Consider the following 24,288-nt stretch of genomic DNA (forward strand, 5'->3'; position numbering starts at 1 on the left):
TTTTTTAACATACTGAAGTAATGGCCGCCCTATATTTCAACGTAATGAAAAACCCTATGACACATCAATTCTTATACATTTACCTGAAATACCTTCTCAGTCCTTAACTCTTAGGCAATCTCAGATGATAGATGTCAGAAAATAAAATCAAAAGATAAGATGAAAAAGACTCAAAACAATAACTATTGGAAATTGGAGAATTGGTATTATGGATTTTTTTGAAAAGAATACATAAAGAAAATAACAGAATAAAGATTGTATGACAAAACATATTTCATATTTGTCCTCAGAAAAAATTAATATATGATAGTGGAATTCCAAAATAACAATTTGACAAGTCCAAGTAGCTGGACTTATAGAATCTTACATGGGTCTGTCAAGTGGACAGGGATATCTCAACCTGAGCGAAAGATTTTAGCCGGTCAACCCGAGGGTTGGCGGCCAAAATCTTTCATGAGGTTTGAGATTCCCTGTACACTTGACAGACCCATGTTTGATTATTTTTCTTCCATATTATCAAGAAAAATTCAGACATATTAGTGACGTCCTTGACAGTAGTCTGCGCAATTATCAATGACATCATTGTCAATCGCATGTGAGCTGTCTTTTCTCTATCTCAGTAAAAGACCGAGTTATCAATTCTCTAGCAACAGCAGGACAACCCTGTGAAGTATGGGAGAAAAAAAGACATCTCATTTTAGGTTAACTACGGTAGTAGACGTATCAGTGTTGATAACTCTGTTCATGTCACAGCCAGTATTACATGTCTGACAGGTAAATACACCTCAGCAACACACATGATCAGTCGTGTAGAAAAATCTTCTAACACACATGGCCAATCATGTGGGAAAAAACAATTTAGTATCTATGTAAAAGACTTCCTGTCAGTAAACAGTAGATACATATAAGTCATTTCACCTGTCACTTATGCTGACAGGTATGACTAAAATCTTATACTAACAGGGAGTTAATATCACTGATGTTATACATATAAACAAAATAAATTACACATGCACGGTCTGCTCAGTGTATTGCCATTTAATTTAAAATTCATTACTAAATTACTTGACTCCAAATTTACTACAGGATTTTATTATTCTACTGCATTTTATTAGGAAATGAAACATGGTGGCAGAAACTCCCAGTAGACTACAATGGCTACTGTCAGCTGGAACAACCTCTATCATATGACAAAACAAATCCTAAACCAATCCTTTCAGTACCATTTTTGAAAGCAAACATACCACAAAATACAATTAGTTGAGAATATCTGCTGACAGCTTGGACAACACTATAAAGCTGTCCAGTGTGTAATAAAATAAGAGGGACCGTTATTCAGTGTATCCGACTTAATATTGATTTATTACCTCTCAAATAGCAACAAATATTCAATATTAGATCTTCTACTAAATTCCAAAAATGCACTGCCTAACAGTGCCTCAAATAAACTTTCCTAAAGAATAATGCCTCAAATGTACTTCAATCAAATCTACTGCCTCCCAAGGCTTCAAATGTACTTCCCCCAAATCTACTGCTTCCCAATGCTTCAAATGTACTTCCCTCAAACCTACTGCCTCCCAACGCTTCAAATGTACTTCCATCAAATCTACTGCCTCCCAACGCTTCAAATGTACTTCCATCAAATCTACTGCTTCCCAATGCCTCAAATGTACTTCCATCAAATCTACTGCTTCCAAACGCTTCAAATGTACTTCCCTCAAATCTACTGCCTCCCAACGCTTCAAATGTACTTCCATCAAATCTACTGCCTCCCAACGCTTCAAATGTACTTCCCTCAAATCTACTGCCTCCCAATCATTCAAAAGTACTTCCATCAAATTTACTGCCTCCTAACGCTTCAAATGTACTTCCCTCAAATCTACTGCCTCCCAACGCTTCAAATGTATGTCTCTCAAATCTACTGCCTCCCAATGATTCAAATGTATTTGCCTCAAATCTACTGCCTCCCAATGATTCAAATGTACTTCCCCAAAATCTACTGCCTCCCAACGCTTCAAATGTACTTCTCTCAAATCTACTGCCTCCCAATGATTCAAATGTACTTCCCTCAAATCTACTGCCTCCCAATGATTCAAATGTACTTCCCTCAAATCTACTGCCTCCCAATGATTCAAATGTACTTCTCTCAAATCTACTGCCTCCCAATGCTTCAAATGTACTTCCTCAAAATCTACTGCCTCCCCTCAAATGTACTTTCAAATCTACTGTCCCAAGCTTCAAATGTACTTCCCTCAAATCTACTGCCTCCCAATGATTCAAATGTACTTCCCCAAAATCTACTGCCTCCCAACGCTTCAAATGTACTTCTCTCAAATCTACTGCCTCCCAATGATTCAAATGTACTTCCCAAAAAAATCTACTGCCTCCCAATGATTCAAATGTACTCTCCTCAAATCTACTGCCTCCCAATGATTCAAATGTACTTCCCCAAAATCTACTGCCTCCCAACGATTCAAATGTACTTCTCTCAAATCTACTGCCTCCCAATGATTCAAATGTACTTCCCCAAAATCTACTGCCTCCCAATGATTCAAATGTACTTCAAATCTACTGCCTCCCAATCAAATTATCTACTGCCTCCCAATGATTCAAATGTACTTCCCCAAAATCTACTGCCTCCCAATGACTTCAAATGTACTTCCTCAAATCTACTGCCTCCCAAATATTCAAATGTACTTCCCCAAAATCTACTGCCTCCCAATGATTCAAATGTACTTCCTCAAATCTACTGCCTCCAAATTCAAATGTACTAAAATCTACTGCCTCCCAATGATTCAAATGTACTTCTCTCAAATCTACTGACTCCCAATGCTTCAAATGTACTTCTCTCAAATCTACTGCCTCCCAATGATTCAAATGTACTTCCCAAAAAAATCTACTGCCTCCCAATGATTCAAATGCAATTCCTCAAATCTACTGCCTCCCAACGCTTCAAATAAATCTACTGCTCTCTCAAATCTACTGCCTCCCAATGATTCAAATGTACTTCCCCAAAATCTACTGACTCCCAATGATTCAAATGTACTTCCCTCAAATCTATTGCCTCCCAATGATTCAAATGTACTTCCCCAAAATCTACTGCCTCCCAATGATTCAAATGTACTTCCCTCAAATCTATTGCCTCCCAACGCTTCAAATGTACTTCTCTCAAATCTACTGCCTCCTAATGATTCAAATGTACTTCCCCAAAATCTACTGCCTCCCAATGATTCAAATGTACTCTCCCTCAAATCTACAAATGTCTCCAAACACTTCAAATGAACTTCTCTCCCTCAAATCTACTGCCTCCCAATGATTCAAATGTACTTCCCCAAAATCTACTGCCTCCCAATGATTCAAATGTACTTCCCTCAAATCTACTGCCTCCCAACACTTCAAATGTACTTCCCTCAAATCTACTGCCTCCCAATGATTCAAATGTACTTCCCTCAAATCTACTGCCTCCCAATTATTCAAATGTACTTTCAAAACTGCCTCCCAAATTCTCTCAAATCTACTGCCTCCCAATGATTCAAATGTACTTCCCTCAAATCTACTGCCTCCCAATGATTCAAATGTACTTCCTCAAATCTACTGCCTCCCAATGATTCAAATGTACTTCCCCAAAATCTACTGCCTCCCAATGATTCAAATGTACTTCCCCAAAATCTACTGCCTCCAAATGATTCAAATGTACTTCTCTCAAAACTTCTACTGACTCCCAATGCTTCAAATGTACTTCCTCAAATCTACTGCCTCCCAATGAATGATTCCCAAAATGTACTGCCTCCCAACACTTCAAATGAAAATCTACTGCCTCCCAATGATTCAAATGCAATTCCTCAAATCTACTGCCTCCAAACGCTTCAAATGTACTTCTCTCAAATCTACTGCCTCCCAATGATTCAAATGTACTTCCCAAAAAAATCTACTGCCTCCCAATGATTCAAATGTACTTCCCCAAAATCTACTGCCTCCCAATGATTCAAATGTACTTCCCTCAAATCTACTGCCTCCCAATAATTCAAATGTACTTCCCCAAAATCTACTGCCTCCCAATGATTCAAATGTACTTCCCTCAAATCTACTGCCTCCCAACGCTTCAAATGTACTTCTCTCAAATCTACTGCCTCCCAATGATTCAAATGTACTTCCCCAAAATCTACTGCCTCCCAATGATTCAAATGTACTTCCCTCAAATCTACTGCCTCCCAACACTTCAAATGTACTTCCCTCAAATCTACTGCCTCCCAATGATTCAAATGTACTACCCCAAAATCTACTGCCTCCCAATGATTCAAATGTACTTCCCTCAAATCTACTGCCTCCCAACACTTCAAATGTACTTCCCTCAAATCTACTGCCTCCCAATGATTCAAATGTACTTCCCCAAAATCTACTGCCTCCCAATGATTCAAATGTACTTCCCCAAAATCTACTGCCTCCCAATGCTTCAAATGTACTTCTCTCAAATCTACTGCCTCCCAATGATTCAAATGTACTTCCCCAAAATCTACTGCCTCCCAATGATTCAAATGTACTTCCCCAAAATCTGCTGCCTCCCAACGCTTCAAATGTACTTCTCTCAAATCTACTGCCTCCCAATGATTCAAATGTACTTCCCCAAAATCTACTGCCTCCCAATGATTCAAATGTACTTCCCCAAAATCTACTGCCTCCCAATGATTCAAATGTACTTCCCCAAAATCTACTGCCTCCCAATGATTCAAATGTACTCCCCCAAAATCTGCTGCCTCCCAACGCTTCAAATGTACTTCCCTAAAATCTACTGCCTCCCAATGATTCAAATGCACTTCCTCAAATCTACTGCCTCCCAACACTTCAAATGTACTTCCCTCAAATCTACTGCCTCCCAACACTTCAAATGCACTTCCTCAAATCTACTGCCTCCCAACACTTCAAATGTACTTCCCTCAAATCTACTGCCTCCCAACACTTCAAATGTACTGCCCTAAAATCTACTGCCTCCCAACGCTTCAAATGTATGTCTCTCAAATCTACTGCCTCCCAATGATTCAAATGTACTTCCCTAAAATCTACTGCCTCCCAATGATTCATGTACCTTCCCTCAATTTTTCTACAATACAATGTACTTCCCTCAAATGAACACCCTCAAATTTTATGCCTCACAATATCTTTGATGTACTTCCCTCAAATCTGATATAACCTTCCTCGAATTAATCAACCTAAGACATCATGAAACTGGAACATGTCTGATGCGAAATTCCCATAGGAAAAAGTCATTATTCAATATGCTATGACTGATTCAGTAACAAATGGGCATGATGAATTTATCTGACACACTGCTACAAAGTTACATCCTACAATAGCAGATGCTGTAGAAGAATGATGGTGGACCAGCACCGAGGTATAAAAAACATACACATGGATTCATTGGTAGTTATTGCAGCCAAAACAGAATTCAAATGTATTCAAAGCAACAGCCCAGACAACACAGAAATCCGGCCATAACGAAGATCCTGATGGTAGTATGGGGATATATGGGAGGATATGTGTCTCATTTCCTTCCCCTTATTGGCAATCATAGTAGTAATCATTTTCGTCAAAGACCTACCTACTGAGGATTCCTTACTTTTAATGACCTTTCTGACCTATCTGTACCGTTCCCTAATTACTGTGACATTACCATCATCTTACATCAGAGTACAACATCAAGGTCAAACTGTCTTAAACTGCTGACAGCTGAGTCTAGTTTAATAGATCGGTTATAGGGTCTGGTGAAATCAGCTTAGTCCACATGCAATATGGCATCACGGTGCCTTCATACAATAGCATTCATGGTAGTATTAATGCCACACACGCACACACACACACACACACACACACACACACACACACACACACGATAAATACACAAAGGCACAACTAATACGTATTACACTACATACAACATCTAGAGTAGGTCAATTTAACACATCACGAGAGAAGATTAATGCTGTTTTTAATTCTATACCATTGTTCTAGGCTTTAAGTAATTAAGGTTTTTTCATTAAGAGCTGAAGTTAAGTCAGCTCATGAAGTGGTGCTCCCATCCTTGTGACAGAAGGAATCAACAAGTAACTCTATAATTCCTAGCAAAGCCTGAATAATTCATTGACTTTTACATTTGAGTTCTAGATCTAAAGCAAACACATTTGTGTACGGTGTTAAGAAAAAACATGACAGTATTTGTTATTGGTAGAGCTTTCAGCTTTAATACCAGCATTGTGTGATCTGTCCGGGTTCTACACATAAATTGGGTTTTGTTACATTATGAATAAACATTGACACTACCGTGCCAAAGCTCATTACAGTTGTTCAGCTGTCGGTACCCGTTACTGGCATCAGAACCGACAAATGGTAACTATGGTATCCAGATTATATCCTAGAATTACAGAATACTCTCTACTAACTTCATCAGTGTAGTATTTTAGGCTGTCATTTTGATTCCTAACATTCCAACTGTATATTATACATAATTTGTTGGGAGGGGCGAGTGTTGAGGGAAGCCAGGGACTTAATTCCAGCCCTGCTTTACCAAAAGAACCTGGACATCAATACAGATATTGATCTGTCATTATATACTACTGCCACAATCCACCAGGGATTACAGAAACACAGAAATCCAGCCTTTGTCTTCAGCCAATTCCCCAGCATTGTCCAGCTGTAATATACTTAGGTGTGAAATAAGTGGTTAACTTCCTTCAGGAACTATCGACTATCAGGATTAACTATATCAAATCTCGACAGAGTTATCCAGTTCAACTTTCACAACATCAATTTTCAATATTCTCACCTCAACTATCAACTCTCATTATTACCTTTCAACTTTTAAGGTAAACTAGCAACAATAACTATGACCTTTCAACTCTTACTTTCAATGATCAATTCTAGTTTCTATGACCTTTGAACTCTCAAGATAAACTAGTAACTCTCACTATGACCTTTTAACTCTTAACTTTCAATGATCAATTTTAGTTTCTATGAACTTTGAACTCTCAAGATGAAATACAGTCGAAATTGTTTTAAGAGACCTTCCAAAGGAGATTGAAAAATAGGTCACATATGACAGTTGGTCTCTTAATTGAATCACCCCTTTCGAAACAATTAAATACATGTATCAATGTATAATGTGGGACATGTCTTGACAGTTTTGTTGTACTAAAAACAGTCACAATAATAGGAAATTATTAAATATATAATATATCACATAATTTAATACACCTTTTAATTATGTATTTAATTTTAGGCACTTTTATTTTTCAATTATCTATTTATTTTTAATTTATCTTTCTGTTTTTATTCATGAATAAGATTAAAAATTTCTAAAACAAATATTTGTTTAGGCCTACCACTTATATATCATAATTAGCTACAAAATTACAATGTATTTAAAAGCAGAAAAAAATAACAATAGTTTTTAATGTTTTTTTTTATTTTCTTTCATCATTTTATTCATTTATTTTATAGATAAAAAAAAATGGAAAAAAAATAGTGTGAAAAAAATAATTTAAAAAAAAAAATCCGGAAATCAGCTATTTCCGACTTCTCTGTTACTATCTCCCAAAATGGCTGCCATCATGCTTAGCTACACTGATACATTTTCAGTACCATATTTCTACATTCATGTCGTTCTTATGTGAGTAAATCATTGTTCATCATTATTTTAGTTGGTTTTGGAAGTGATTATTCTTGATTTTTATCACAAACATCGTGAATAAATAGCACATTTTCCTTGCAATATCCAGCTCAGACATGCAGACGGCTTCGGCCATCGGTACCGAAGCCGAGAGACTTCATGCATGAATAAGTGCTAATTTATGTCAAAGTGAACACCTCGTGTATATAACCAAGCCATATGGATAGCTCTTTTGTCTTGCCTTAATGGGGCTGGGTTGGAAGCCCTACAGGATAGTTAACTGGCTTGGCTTTATATATGAATAGAAGACAAATGCATGTGTGATTTGGGTCGTTAAACACAGAACATCGAGTGTCGTTGGATCCTAAAAGTATGGTCGCTTGTCGCATAAGACAGACGGTCGTTTAATACAGATAGATTATATAGTAATTTTCGATGGGAGGAATAATTTAGGTCGTTTAAGACAGAAGGTCGCTGAATTCAGAAGGTCGCTAAGGCAATTTTGACTGTAGTAACTCTCACTATGACCTTTTAACTCTTAACTTTCAATGATCAATTTTAGTTTCTATGACCTTTGAACTCTCAAGATAAACTAGTAACTCTCACTATGACCTTTTAACTCTTACTTTCAATGATCAATTCTAGTTTCTATGACCTTTGAACTCTCAACATAAACTAGCAACACTCTCTATGACCATTAAACTCTCAAGGTTAACAAGCAGCTCTAGGTATGACCTCACAACTTTCACCATCCCCTTACAATTCTTAACTGATTAACCCTCCATATCATTATCAACCTTAACTTTAAACTCTGACTGTAAAAGAAGTCTATCCTGAATTAATGTATTGTGTGGACATGTCTTACTGTATAGGATAATAGACAACATAATGAAGTACATTGTGTATAATGAGGAGGAATATTAATGTGTAGATCATGGGCTGTTTCATTATAAATGTAAACAACCTTATTTAGCCTTACCACGTCACCTGACACCTTGACCTAAATACATAACAATTTAAATGTCTTTGTCTACTCATTAATCACTTAACAGTTTAGCTATTCCATTCTACCACACAGATTAGGCTCAAGTCCTTTCATGTCCGTTACATAATTAAAATAGATTTTGATTGTAAATTAGATCTTCTTAATCTCAATCAACAAAAGACTGATTTAACTTCTTATAGTGTTGTACGATTGGTAATATCAATAACAGGCTGTTTATAGCTAGCTACACCTGTGGTACCTCTGCTTGGTAATGTTAACATAGTACCTGTATACATCAATACAACAAAATTTTCCTATGTTTATGAAACATGATACTTTATCCTTTATTAGATAATAGGCAATATTAACACAAACAGTGAGAAAACACAACAAAACATTCTAATCTATAATATTTTTACAAGATTGATTTCTGTAGCAGTTTAATATTACCTTGTTTTCTCTACATAACAAACCAAAGAGTTAACAAGTCTATAAATCATTGTCCCAGCTGAAGTGTACTTGATGGTGAAGGACTGGTACAGACACTCTCCCAAAGATTCTTTATATTGATTAACACTTCAATTACTCCAGCTTTATTTCACACGTGTTTCCTCTTGAACAACTTCTCAACCATCACTCTCAAATCATATTTACATGTACCTCAAATTAACATTTTAAAGGGTTAAAACATGTCTTCTGCACATCAACAGGTAAATTTTGGTACAACACAAACCTAACAATGTTTTCTTTCATTTCTATCATAAATACTCCCTCCCCACAAAACTTTATCCCTCAAACTCTGTAACACACCTCGAACACATTCTCGTCCCAAATACACCTCAACGTATACACCTCCCCTTTTCCCTCCTATATTTTCCCATCCTTCCATCCTTCCAAAACCTGCCTCATAATGCCCATCTCTGACATATCCCTCTATCAATACACAAACCTGACCCTTTTCTTATAACACCTGTTTATTCTTCAACATTCACCCCCATCTTTAACCCTCCCACCTTAGGCTGTGGTGGCCAAATAAGATTTCAGATATACATAAGATGTCAAGACATATACATATATTACCAAAGTTTGAAACCTATGTAGTTGCCAGGAACAATCTTTTCTCCTGGTACTCCAGCCTCCTACCATCCCATTACCTGGCTTGTCCTTAAATGACCCCGGCTGTTTTAAACATTACAAACCAGACCTTTACCCCTCAAATACACGACCCACCCTTTCAAGCTGACCCCACACACTCCTTACACTCAAGATCTCGCCACTTTTTCACACATCTTTCCATTTCATCTCTTCAAACATACAAACCTTTCTTTCAGTCCCTCCCCACATCATTCCTCAACCACTCTCAATCACATCTAACATACCCCCATACAGCTCCCCAACCCCCCCCCCCCCCCCCCATCTCATTTTTCCAATACAGCTGTGTTACTGTAGTATGTTTACCCTCCCTTTCCATCAGCTCAGATATGTTCAACTGACAGTTTTTAATATAGGTACTGTAGCCTGAAAACTCTAAACACCTGAAAAGAATTAGGTTCCCTGAAAACATCCTCTGACTTTATTAGAGAAAACTAAGACGTCCTATTTTTAGGGACGAACTCTCCCTGGCAGCTAACATCGTTAACCTGTGTGCCTGATTCAGGTGTTTGTTGATTCAACTACCTTCTCTCCTCAATAACTAAACAGCCCAGTCTCCATTTACTAATTCACAAATAATTACATTAAGATATATATCGGTGTTCCCACCAACTCATTATTAACGTAATCAACAACTTTGTAAATAAGGTACACTACCATTGTCTAAAACAAATACTAATATAGTATCAATGCAACAGTGCATGTAAAAAGATTCGACAGACCTATTGTAAATTTGTAACACTGTAGCACCACATTTATACTGTACAATTATCATTATCAATTCCATGTCTGTAGATATTGACACTGTCAGTAACATTTCAGGCCTCTAAAACAGCTGGACGTAAAGTGATTTAGGTACAGGCCTCTCTCCTTATCTGAATTTCCCATCAACAAGATAAACTTACAGTATCCCTGTACAAAACACTGATCTACTGTAGTTTATACTCACATTATCCATTGCATATATATATCCTTTGGAAGTTTTTCCTGGGTTTAATTATTTGTAAAATCTGTAGACTCCAGACAACGCCATACTCGCTCAGTTTTTTGTTGTTGTTTTTTTTCAATTTTAGAACAATTACCAATCTGTCGGAATGATCAACAAGTCTGCAGTTTAAACATATCTAATCTTCTTCAAGAAATCTTTTAGTTGCTGTTTGGGGTAGTGACCCGAAGTTTAAATTCCCAGAGAGGTCAGGTCAGTAGGGTCCAAGACAAGGTATATATAACAATGGTAAAGACCACTTGTAGGTGTATATCCTCGTCCTGTAGTTCAGTTTGGCCATCTATTAATGAGTGAACCTCATTTACACACCAACAAGGTCTAAATCTCACAATCAAGGTTATGGAAACAACTCCATCAGTGAGGGATGTCAGGCATTACCTACTGGTACTCCCATGTTCATCGCTCGCGACCCCATACCAGGGCTCCCGATCTTGGTCCGCAATTATCAAAATTAATAAGAAAATCAGGTGCCTTTCATCAAGCAGTATAGGCCTAGACTAACTTCAGGTCTAATCAGAAACTTGTAGAAGGCTCATGTTCCACGTGCACATGCTAATTTGGTTGGTTTAACTGGAATCTTTGTGGAAATGTATGTAAATGGGCAGGTTCGGTCAGGCTAGTTCTGTCATTGTCAAACCTCTATATATCTCATCTCCTGGTAATGTCCCTGTAACCTCAATCTCAGCCGACATCATCGGGTCCCATGGAAACCCCAGCTACTATCACAACTAATTCCCAAGAGATCCAATGTTTCCACTAATGCTGCACAATTTCCATGTAATCTTAGGAATTTTTTGTCTGATGTATTTAATTAACCATTCCTAATATACTTAATTAACCATTTCCTAGGAATAAAGCATTCCCTCACTACAGATAAACTCACAAAACCCAATAACTAGCATACAATTCAAACTGGCTTTTTTCTTTGTGTTACAAATAAACAGATGCAGTGAAATACTCTCATTTCCTCCGACATATCCACATCATCAATTCAGATTCTAAATCAAACCTCAAGGAAACTACTTGTCATTCAGATTGTTTAAATATCCAATTCCAGGAGAGAAACATTGATGTTACCAATACATTACTGGATCTATAACCAGCATTGTTCCTGAACAAACTAAACATGAGCTATGCATTAAAGTTTATCCCAGAATGTTATCATATGGAACCTTTTCTATGAGTTGCTTTGCACCATTTTTGCCTTATGGATATCTAATCAACATGATTTCTACATTGAAAGTCATTTTTCCCATAACTTATATCTATCATTTTCTTATTTATCATACTTAACCTGCAGAATATATTTCACATCTAAAATGTTCTTATCAAACATCGCATCAACATTTCTTTCCTTTTATCTTATGTTATAAACAATGTATTTCTTTTACATTGTTTTCCAATGTACTTATTTCTCAAACATATTATCTCAAATTGGGTTTGTATATGTTCTGGTTAGATGATCGGGTGGTGTTGTGGTCAAGCCACTCGCCTTTCACCTAGTTGGCCAAGGTTCGATCTCAAACTTTATCAATATGGTAATTACCAGAATTCTTACTTAGGATAACTTGTCATACTTTTCACTAAGAATATCTACTATCTTATCGGTATTTCTAAAAGTTGTTTCATCTTACTCACATATGCACTGTTCATTCCATTCTTTGTAGAATGCAGATGGTCTTTTTTTCTAATTTTTGGGACCACAGTGGCCAAGATCCATATGTATACACCGCTTCCTAACATTCTACCACTTGACTAGTCTTCAAACCCCGAGTTTAAAGTTAAAACCCACATACAGCAAATCTCTTTATGCATATTGTAACAATCGAGATACAGATGTTAGGTCTGTGCTTTTTCTCTAGGAACTTCTGCCTTCTTCCATCTCAAAAAACCTGTCATGTTCATAAACATTAGATACAATACTACTAATTTGTTTCAAATTACATATTTTCAATCACACACTTTCTGGCAACTCTGAATATCAGTCTTTATTCTGTATTTAGTACATCACATGACAGAATACTGACTTCTGATTGGTTACACATGGTACTTAACCACAATAGTACTATTGACTCCGCATCTTGGATACTATTGAAGTCGGTGCAATAATGAACATGAATCTATTATTACATGATTATAATAACAACACAATGTCATTTATATGTTATGCTTCACCAAGGTATCAAAATGGCAGGCACATTGTAGTATATGGGGACACAAGCTATTTCTACTTTACATGGTTATGTATGGATCTTGTTTGAAGCAGAACAAAAATGTTACATTTGGTATAGTGTAATTATTATGTAATTACATTGTACATAAAATGTAATCATGTAAATGAAGATAATGCTGCACATTCTCTCTTTAAATATTTCTATTCTGATGTAAGGAACCAGGGCAAACGTTTTACAAGTGTGAGGTTCTGTACTATAAAGACATCATGGCCTAGTTGAGAGCTAGGGTCCAGGTTCCTTCATGATATGTTTTTAATACTGTCAGTGCTTACAGTTTAGGATAGCTTTGATGTTCTAACTCATGATATGTTTTTAATATTCTTGTATTCTTCTTCATCAGGATATATATAGGGCAAGGAGCCAGTACTAATCATGTCTTTATCAGGGTTAATATAAATCGACAATATTCTTAATTCTAGCTTTGAATATCAACATATTCTTACGTTGAGTTTAGGATTTCATTAAACTTTCCTCAGTTTTCTCTTTCTTGACACCATCATCGCCTTGATGTACCTCAGAACAGGTTCCATAAGCCATAAAACATTAGCTTATATATAAGGTAGATACTGATATATCTACAGATACATGTATAATGGAACAGCTTGATCCAGACCCTGACACAACAGTCAAAAGTACTAGGCCAGGTCTGTCAGTTTCAGGTCGTTCTAATAATCATTTTGATGGATTTATAGTAAACGAGACTTGAAGATAATCAGGCGAAATGATGTATCACTATACATTACATTATCTTTCTAGTGTTATGACTTAATGATATAAACACTATACATTACATTACCCAGGTATCTATGTAGTGAAAATGACTTATATATAATTAATGATGTAAACACTATTACATTACATTAACCAGGTATCTATGTAGAGATAAGGACTTAATGATGTAAACACTATTACATTACATTACCCAGGTATCTCTGTAGAGATAAGGACTTTATGATGTACACTATACATTACCTGGATATCTCTAATGACTTTCTACAGGTTTGTAGACTAATAGAGCTATTTCAGGGCAAAGCAATCATATGTTTACATCAATTACATTTGTACACATCTACCATGGAATCATATTAATATTAATGACAGAAGTAACTTACTATGAAATTGTTTTATAGCAGAAAGTTTAAGAATTGATAGCACACCCATTTAGTTCTTTTGATAGAAACCTATTGAGTTGGCATGTATATATGGTGTAATCAATCTTTCTTTCTGACTGAAGGCTTTCTATGAAAACAAATAGACAATTTTAATGCCGCTTTTGTAAGAGCTATACATTAACTAAAAATTTAATATTCAGTTGTTAACGAGAAACGCACAGAATAAATCTGGTATAGCATAGGTCTACAGGTACAAGAACATTTAGCATGTCCTGGTACAGGTATCACACCATGTTTACAATCCAAAATAAACCCTACATTACATCCTACATGTATCGGGGGATTATACCACTAATACCTCCAACACATTCCAGTCTACCAGGCCTAATTTGTAATTTAAATAAGCTTACGCAGCTGAAAACTCAACAATACATATGAATAAGACAGAAATGAGGGGCGTAATATAAAGTACTTTAACAGACAACAACATATCTCCATACATACAATGGATGTTGGTTAATTCAGGTGTAACTTGTTTGTTTATTGTATTGTACCACTATAATATATGACCAATACACATCAACATGCTCAGAATTAAATTTCTACCCTAAGGGAGACAACTCTTACATTGTTCCTGGTCACTGATCTAAGACCACCAGGCATGCCAACACTGGTAAATTACTTATCGGATATTGGTACACCAGCAACCTCTCTAGGTGTAAATCCTGACGTGAAAACACAGAGCAAGTTCTGCTTTAGTGTAGCAGTTGATTACTTTGAGCACCAGTAGCTATAGTTTGAAAAACATATGCTGGGTCTACATAGCCTATATCCTTAAGTACATTTGTAGATAAAACACTTATACAACATACTAATCTGATTCTAGTAATCTAAATTGTATAAATATATGCAAGGACAAAGATTATAAGAAGTAACTAAATTTGTTACTGAAACATAAAATGCTCAAACCTATTATGCTAGGGATCATGTCGCTATACAGCTACTCATTGTCTGGTATGCACCAATTGGCAGTTCATGACTTCAACCTGGTTACACAAACATAAACATTTCACAGACTTGATGACTTTAATGCCACAAACCAATTTTTTTTCCATGCATTTTATATGCAATATTCACCATTGCATCTGAATAAAATGTTTTCTCTCTTTTGTGATGCTAATGATTATTTTTATGCAATAACAATATTATTATTAGTAATTAATAATTTTACTGAATATTATGGCAAACATTTGTAATAAACATTATTTTTAACCTATTATTTTCCCACCCTTTTGAACTCTTTCTCTGTTCTGAACAAGTATTTTTCAGGAGAAAATTCCTGGTTATTATGTTATTGCCTTGTGTTGGCTGCCTGTAAACATGGTATAAATAGACACAGTGTTGTATGGAAACCTTTCACAGCCTGCTGCCAGCAGTTAGAGAATTCATTACCTTGCTTCCTTTCTGACTGTTGGCCTCTAGATCTAACACTGTCAGTGTTTTACACATGGAAACTATCTACACAATTTAATTTCTATGTAAAGAGCTTCAGAGTAGCTAGGTTCCCTCCTAAAACAACTTACACACTGAAACCCATAGGGGATATAATAAGTAAAAACACCATTAACTACATCCAGTTATGTATAAACAAGTCACAATGGTATTTTGAAGAACTATGTAGCTAGTCAGAGTGTATAAACCAAAGTCATCACCACTGAAGCCACAAGTCGCATTCAAGGTCAGTAAAAGTGGTACTTAACCAAATCAATGAAGCCATAAATGGTTGTCAATGGAACCACAAGCGGTGACAAATACATCACATTACTACTGATAACTGTACCATTAGTGCTAGTTAATGGAACCACAGGTGGCGACAAATACATCACATTACTACTGATAACTGTACCATTAGTGCTAGTTAATGGAACCACAGGTGGCGACAAATACATCACATTACAACTGATAACTTTACCATAAGTGCTAGTTAATGGAACCACAAGTGGCGACAAATACATCACATTACTACTGATAACTGTACCATTAGTGCTAGTTAATGGAACCACAAGTGGCGACAAATACATCACATTTCTACTGATAACTTTACCATTAGTGCTAGTTAATGGAACCACAAGTGGCGACAAATACATCACATTTCTACTGATAACTTTACCATTAGTGCTAGTTAATGGAACCACAAGTGGTGACAAATACATCACATTACTACTGATAACTGTACCATTAGTGCTAGTTAATGGAACCACAAGTGGCGACAAACACATCACATTACAACTGAAAACTGTACCATTAGCGCTAGTATGAAACACAAGTAGCGACAAATACATCACATTACTACTGATAACTTTACCATAAGTGCTAGTTAATGGAACCACAAGTGGCGACAAATACATCACATTACTACTAGTTAATGGAACACTGATAACTTTACCATAAGTGCTAGTAATGGAACCACAAGTAGCAAAAAACATCACATTTCTACTGATAACTTTACCATTAGTGCTAGTTAATGGAACCACAAGTGGCGACAAATACATCACATTTCTACTGATAACTTTACCATTAGTGCTAGTTAATGGAACCACAAGTGGTGACAAATACATCACATTACTACTGATAACTGTACCATTAGTGCTAGTTATGGAACCACAAGTGGCGACAAAACATCACATTACACTGAAACTGTACCATTAGTGCTAGTTATGGAACCACAAGTAGCGACAAATACATCACATTACTACTGATAACTTTACCATAAGTGCTAGTTAATGGAACCACAAGTGGCGACAAATACATCACATTACTACTGATAACTTTACCATAAGTGCTAGTTAATGGAACCACAAGTGGCGACAAATACATCACATTACTACTGATAACTTTACCATAAGTGCTAGTTAATGGAACCACAAGTGACGGAGAAGTCACAAAGAGTAGTAAAACCATAAGTACTGTACAAGTGGTAGTCAATGAAGCAAGTGATAGTCAGAGAAATTACAACTGGTAGTCAGGGAACCACAACTGGTAGTCAGGGAACCACAACTGGTAGTCAGGGAACCACAACTCGTAGTCAGGGAACCACAACTCGTTATCAGGAAACCACAACTCGTAGTCAGGGAACCACAACTCGTAGTCAGGGAACCACAACTCGTTATCAGGAAACCACAACTCGTAGTCAGGGAACCACAACTTGTAGTCAGGGAACCACAACTCGTAGTCAGGGAACAACAACTCGTAGTCAAGAAAACCACAACTAGTAGTCAGAAAACCACAACTCGTAGTCAGGAAAACCACAACTCGTAGTCAGGGAACCACAACTCATAGTCAGGGAACCACAATTGGTGGTAAGGGAACCACAACTGGTAGACAAGGAACCACAACTCCATGTCAGGAAAACCACAACTCTTAGTCAGGGAAACTACAACTCGTAGTCAGGGAACCACAACTTGTAGTCATGGAAAGTTGGGAACCACAACTGGTAGTCAGGGAAACCACAACTGGTAGTCAGGGAAACCACAACTGGTAGTAAGGGAAACTGCAACTCGTAGTCAGGGAACCACAACTTGTAGTCATGGAAACCACAACTCGTAGTCAGGGAAACCACAACTCGTAGTCAGGGAAACCACAACTTGTAGTCAGTGAACCACAACTCGTAGTCAGGAAAACCACAACTCGTAGTCAGGGAACCACAACTCGTAGTCAGGGAAACCACAACTCGTAGTCAGGGAACCACAACTTGTAGTCAGGGAAACCACAACTCGTAGTCTGGGAAACCACAACTAAAAGTCAAGGAACCACAACTTGTTGTTAGGGAAACCATAACTCGTAGTCATAGAAATCACAACTCGTAGTGAGGGAAATCACAACTGATAGTGCTAGTCAGCATACTTGCAGTATCACAGACATTTTTACACAGTTAAAAGTGTACTATTTTTATGAAGATCAAAATATGTGTTATCCTTATGACTTCTAGACTTATAATATAATTATAAACAAAAAGGCAAACTAAAAGAACCAGTGAAATAATATGTGTCGACCAGGATGAACTTTTCTGTTACAGTAAGTGGCACTGTTCATTATAACAGTCTCGTGATAACTGCTTACAAAACAGGTTTATTAATATGGTAACAGAAACGGACTCATCAAAAGTAGGATAAGAAAGACAAGAAATAGAATATGTAACCAAATGTGTATCAAATTCATTCTATTTACCCATCAAGCCTAAACATGTAACCCATATACTAATATACCGGTATAAACTACATGTGCATTTTACAACCAAATGTCACACACCACTGGTGAACTCAAAAGTCATGTTATTGCAACTACTATTTGACAGGAGAACACTTAGTGTTATAGTGTTGAAATAGTGTTGCAATGAAACAAATCCCTTGGTAAAGAGTACATCTGCTATATAACTGAACTGAGAGAAGGTAGTTGATCCAGTGATGGTATTTTAGCCAGGCTGCCCATGTTGCCCTATATGATAGCTAATCAATCACAGTTCACTGCAAGCAACAAGTCTCAAAAGTTTCTAAAATGTGTATGTTAGAAATAATATTTTGTGTATATTCCTTATTTTAGCAACTATACAAGTTTCAGTTTAAATATCATGTCAAATATAGTAGATAAGGTCGCTAGTACTGTTATTAATATTTTGACCTTTGACCTACACATCTTCCTTCCTCCCTAGATATGACCTACAGATCTTCCTCAATCCCTAGATATGTTACTGAAACTTCATACTTGTGTCAAAAGTTGACCTAGACCAGACTGAATGCATGTTGCAGGTACAAAAGTTATGTCACTCTAACCTACATTTAGACCTTTGACCTACAAATAAAAAGGTTTGTTTGAGGGCTTTATCTTAGTTACCTGCTACTTTATATTTCGATCTGAATCAATGTGATTACCATGAAAGGGACTGTAATTAACCAGTTAACTGTGATATAAATCTTTCTGATACATAATTCAAAGATGGCTCTCTTAGTATGTAGGCTAATGTAAAACATCACTTTATAAGGAGTTATGTAATTTGTAACCAGTGTGCTAGAATTTCAGAAAGATCTGTCTTACAATTTTGGAGATATAGTGATGGAGTTTCTACATGCTCAACAATAATCTGAAAGCGTATAATGTGCAACCTTAACATTTCCTATACTTCTGACATTTAATACTGGAACTCTGTAACAAGTACAGCTACTTGAATCTGAAGGTCTGTCCTCACATAACGTAATTGAGTTGACCACGAGACTCCAACATATCGTGTTGACACACACCCGAAGTGTTAAGAGCCAGATCAATATGTACAGAAATCGATACACCACAAGTGGTCTCTGGCGTGCCTGGACATTTTACCATCATGCATACAAATAACATTTCTCTTGTATACTGTATGCTAAATAGATATGGAAAACGACAAAAGAATATCTAATGAATGTAACACAGATTTGGTCACCTCCTCCTGTTATTGCCAGTCAGACTAAGCTACTGGTAATTGATGAATATGATAGGTTTTCTTTTTTAATTTTACTTTTTTTTATGTTAGAAACAAGTCATACAATACCTGAAGTAGATTTCACTGCAGTGTTACAATTCAATTTAACAATCCTTCTAACAATGCTGCATAAAATGACTATTTCCTTCCTTCTCAATGAATGATTCATAACAACAAGATACGTACATTTATATATGCGACAACAAATATATTTAAACTTAAAAACATAGGCTTCTCAGTACATGTAGATGTAATTTAAAAATTCAATACCAAGTGGACATTAAAATATTGTGGCATTTTTTATCCTTTAAATTGTTTTAAAGACATAAAAATGTTGACTTACCAAGGGTATGGAGACTGATCTGCCAGGAGGTTGGAAGATGCAATGAACAAGTGATCAGTACAGTACTACATGCAAACTACCAAAAGAGAAATGAAAAGAACCAGAAACTTCCACACATTAGAACAAGATGATAAAGAGATCTGATTGACTTTCACCAGACATTTAGTAATTTTACATGCAGAAAGGGCTTATCTGATACAGCGGTACAGAACAAGAGGTTACTAAGGGATTTGCAGGTAGTACCACTACCAAATACCTCTTTCAAATGTACTGCTATCTATTTCATCAAAACAAACTTGCAGAGAACACAATGTGTAAATCCAAAATATCATATTTATTGACAAAAGTGTATCCCTCATTTTATGATAAGCCATCCGAAACCACTTCAAGTTATCAGAAACCTCATGACAATTCTGATTCTGTCAACAACAAGGTTTAGTTAACAAGAGCTACAGATACAAGTAACATATATATATATGTTCTAGGCTTACATGTACCACACAATTAGTGTGTACTCTGTCCATCACATTGATGAACATCAGATAACAGCTAAGCAATGATAAGCGATTGCAGTGTACTATATATATATATCTACTAGGAAAGTAGAAACTATGACTGCTAGAGAAATAGCACTTTGTACATCTTCTGTATGCAATATAAAACAGATTACAAATAATACTGAAAAGCAGCAGAATTTTCATCACCTTCTATTGAGGTTGATCTAATGTCATGATTTTTTTTAATCAATTAAAAATAAACCGTTTTAGCAACGTACACATATTAAAGATGCTTCAACGCTGACAGAGCATAAATGATACTCATCATTTGAACAATAATTGTAATAAATTGGTGTTTAATCATGTATATATATGTCTAATTAACACAAAACAATTATATAAAATCATTAATTTTGCTTTTGGTGCATGTGCAGTCAGAACTTCTTTCCATACAGAACATAGTGAGCACTATGAAATTTTTCGGGATGCAATTAATTATTTTTAATATTCTTATCATGATAAACAATGTTTAAAAGACTTTCGTTGAATAAATGTCCATGAGTTAATAAATTTTAAACCAAGCACAACTCCCAATGACTAAGAATCAGACTCTAAAAGTCTGTAAGTGATTATGACAGCATTTTGTGACAGCAGTATATATATTTCTACGCATGCAAGAAACATGTTTTAGGTTTGGTCTATTTTTGTATTCTTTTACTTTGCATGAGTTAATTAATTGTACTTTACATGTTAAAAATTGCAAAAATATTGCATCAATATCACCAAATTTTGATGATATTTCGATGCTGATACATGTCTCAAAATACATCTGTTATAAATACTATTCTATTTTTTTAATTCTACATTGAAGAACGATAACAACCAATATGCTCTTCTACCTAAAATGATTTTCTTTCATCCATCATTTTCATGGTCAATTTGAAGACCAACAATTCAAGATTCATATTCTATGATGGCCTAACAGAAGGTTTCGACACCAATCAATTAAAATGCAAAAATTGTGACTCTACAAAATTATCAGTCTCGTTTTGCATACCCATTTTTTTTTTTTTTTTAATCAAAATGCATTTCAGAAAGGTAGTGGGCCTTTAAGGCAATGCAACCCTTCAAATGTGTGTGTTCAATGAGCTTAAAATTATAAATGTCAGAAATCATAATTGACAAATCATAATCTGGTCAGAAATTATTTGCTTGTCATCTAGAGCTACATTACATATATTTATAACCAAAGGCAAACAATCAAACAAACAAACAAAACCAAAGGCAAGTCATATCCTTGATACTTCAGGGGTACTATTAATGTCATAATATACAATGTACATTCACCACTGGAATATATCATAGTAAAACTAAAGAATCTGACTGTGTGCAATAACAGATAAGCAGGTAATTTGGTCCTTAGATGCATGTACATGTACATCAAAAGAATCTAATAACGGTTCATCGTACTAGTATGGCTTTGACTTTAAGTGTCACTCTTTGTAATCTTCTAAGGAAGACTCTGCAGGCCTGTGATTGGTCAGGTTTTTTCAAGCTCTGCTGTTTGTATTTGCTTTTTGCAAGTAGATATGTATACCATAATAGCAATTAAAAAAATACACTATTTTTAAAAGGGACAACTGTAAAAAGGAAAAAAAATGATTGTGAAAAATTGGTTTTAATGGAAAATATGGGGACACAGTTCTTGCTATAATTTTGTTATATACCTATACACCTCACATCATCTATAAATTTTGTTTCAAAATACTAATTAACTTCTGTATATATCAGCCCCTGTGATATAATCACTGCCCACCTGTGCATGAATACTGTTCACCTGTTCATCTCGCCCTAGCTACCTTCTCGGTGAACTTTCACCTCTTATTCCATACGCTGCCCATTGGTCTATAGGTAGGTGTGATAGCCCGAGAATTCATTCTCTCAGATTGTCCCGAAGCAGAAAGACTGCTCAAAAATGTATCTGTTACATTTATAGGTGATAAATATGCATTTTCTACATAATCATTTAATCAAGCTCAGTTAAATTGCATAACTTGCATGAGTGCTTGATGAATTTTGTATGCATGTCGGACAATTCTGCTAGCTGCATGCTTGTAATGTATGATGTGATGTGTTGATGGTTGACTTTGCTTGCTTGTGAAGCTGTGTTTGCCTTAGATTGTAAAGCTGTGCTTGCCTGAAATTGCTTATATATGTAGCCCTTTCACCCCTTATTATCAGTGAAAATCTGGAAATATGGACTTGCTTGAAATTCAGACCAGGGGTGAAAGGGCATTTATTTATTTATATATGTTTGTAATAAAATAGCCAAAACTAGATACTTTAGTTTGTGATATATAAAGGGGGTAATTATGTAAAAATAAATAATTTTATATAATAAAACTGTAATTTGAATATGGATATTTAATTTCATGTTAAATGATTTTTTAGCAAGTTTGAATTGATTAATTTAATAAATTATTAGTAAAAAGATTTTTTAGCAAGTACAAATTTAGGGTACTTGCTTTATTTTAGAAAGTGAATAAAAAAATGTGAAATTCAAGCCCTTCTGCCTTCAGTTTTGTTATTTACAACTGTGATACTGGAGGTATGGAGGATGAACACAGGTATACAATACGCCAATTCCAGGATACAAGGAACTCTTCTTAGAAGGAGATAAAAAACGTTGATTTGGTCATGTGACTCCGAAAAATTTAGAGCTTATTTTTCCGTCATGGCAATGACACTTACAGGCAGCTAATACCAATGTCCGAGTAAAGGTCATTGTCAGTAATACTTGCCTGTGACGAAACTAAGATAAATTGCTGTTTTGTTTTTTCTTATTTTTGTTATTGATTTCTGGAAGAAAGTTCCCTGGTAAGGTATGAAATTTTGTGAGTGAGACTTGACAAACGTCAGATACCATTGATTTCCAACTGTAGTGTTAGACGACAGCTCCATTTGATACTGTAACTTGCATGTCATTTCTTAGTGAAGTGTCTAAATTCATTTTTCGTGCATATTTAAATTATATCTAATACAACATGTTTTGATAACTAATGTGAAGTGTTCTGTCATAATGTGTAATTTTCCACTCGTAAACAATCATTAAAGCTCCGATTTTGTTTTAAATGTGCCTTAAATATAGTTACGTGTTGATGAAAGTTACATTTCTTAACTGACTGAATTACATTTTATTCCGGAAACGGCGCATTCCCCAAGCATAAGACCCTGGTCTTATATCACATGTACAGTTTTATATTAACAATACAGCGACTGCAAAACATAAATAAATCAAAGAACTATTGTAATTCACTTGAGCAGAATACTTTTGAAAGTGTTGTCAATCAACATTGTTTATATTTTTATAAATGTCATTTTATAACAAACACTTTTCATTTCATTTTCCAAAACGTTTCGTCCTGAAAGCATCTGTACATATGATGCTTGATCGTGGGTTACAATGTTCGACTGTCCGTTAGATACATTGCGACCCACATGCATCCGAAAACAGTCAAAGACAAACATCGAAACAACAACAAATATGGGAATGACAGCTGAAAGTGTAACAAACACTTACCTTTTCCATTCGTTCGAAATGTTCCTTTAAAAAGGTGACAGGGTTATCAGGGCGGTTCATACATAGTTGAACAATACATTCTTTCAATAATTGTTGAACGTTGTGCCTCTGCACATAATTCTCACACTCTTTGAGACTTTGCTCTTCGTCGGAGTTAGCAGCCATGCTTCACAGTTTTCTCGTCGGAGCAACAAGTACCCTGTTTGT

General features: G+C 35.7%; 1 protein-coding gene across 1 annotated transcript in view; it reads right to left on the reverse strand.

The window, feature by feature from the left end:
- The window catches only part of LOC138322985 (cAMP-dependent protein kinase regulatory subunit), a 75,487-nt gene extending 51,199 nt beyond the window's left edge, over nt 1–24,288 (reverse strand). Inside the window, exon 1 of the mRNA XM_069267267.1 lies at nt 24,082–24,288. Coding sequence (XP_069123368.1) covers nt 24,082–24,246 — 165 coding nt within the window. The 5' untranslated portion in view covers nt 24,247–24,288. The remainder of the gene's footprint in view (nt 1–24,081) is intronic.

This window comes from Argopecten irradians, chromosome 5 (genome assembly GCF_041381155.1).
Source record: "Argopecten irradians isolate NY chromosome 5, Ai_NY, whole genome shotgun sequence".
NCBI classification, from domain to species: domain Eukaryota; kingdom Metazoa; phylum Mollusca; class Bivalvia; order Pectinida; family Pectinidae; genus Argopecten; species Argopecten irradians.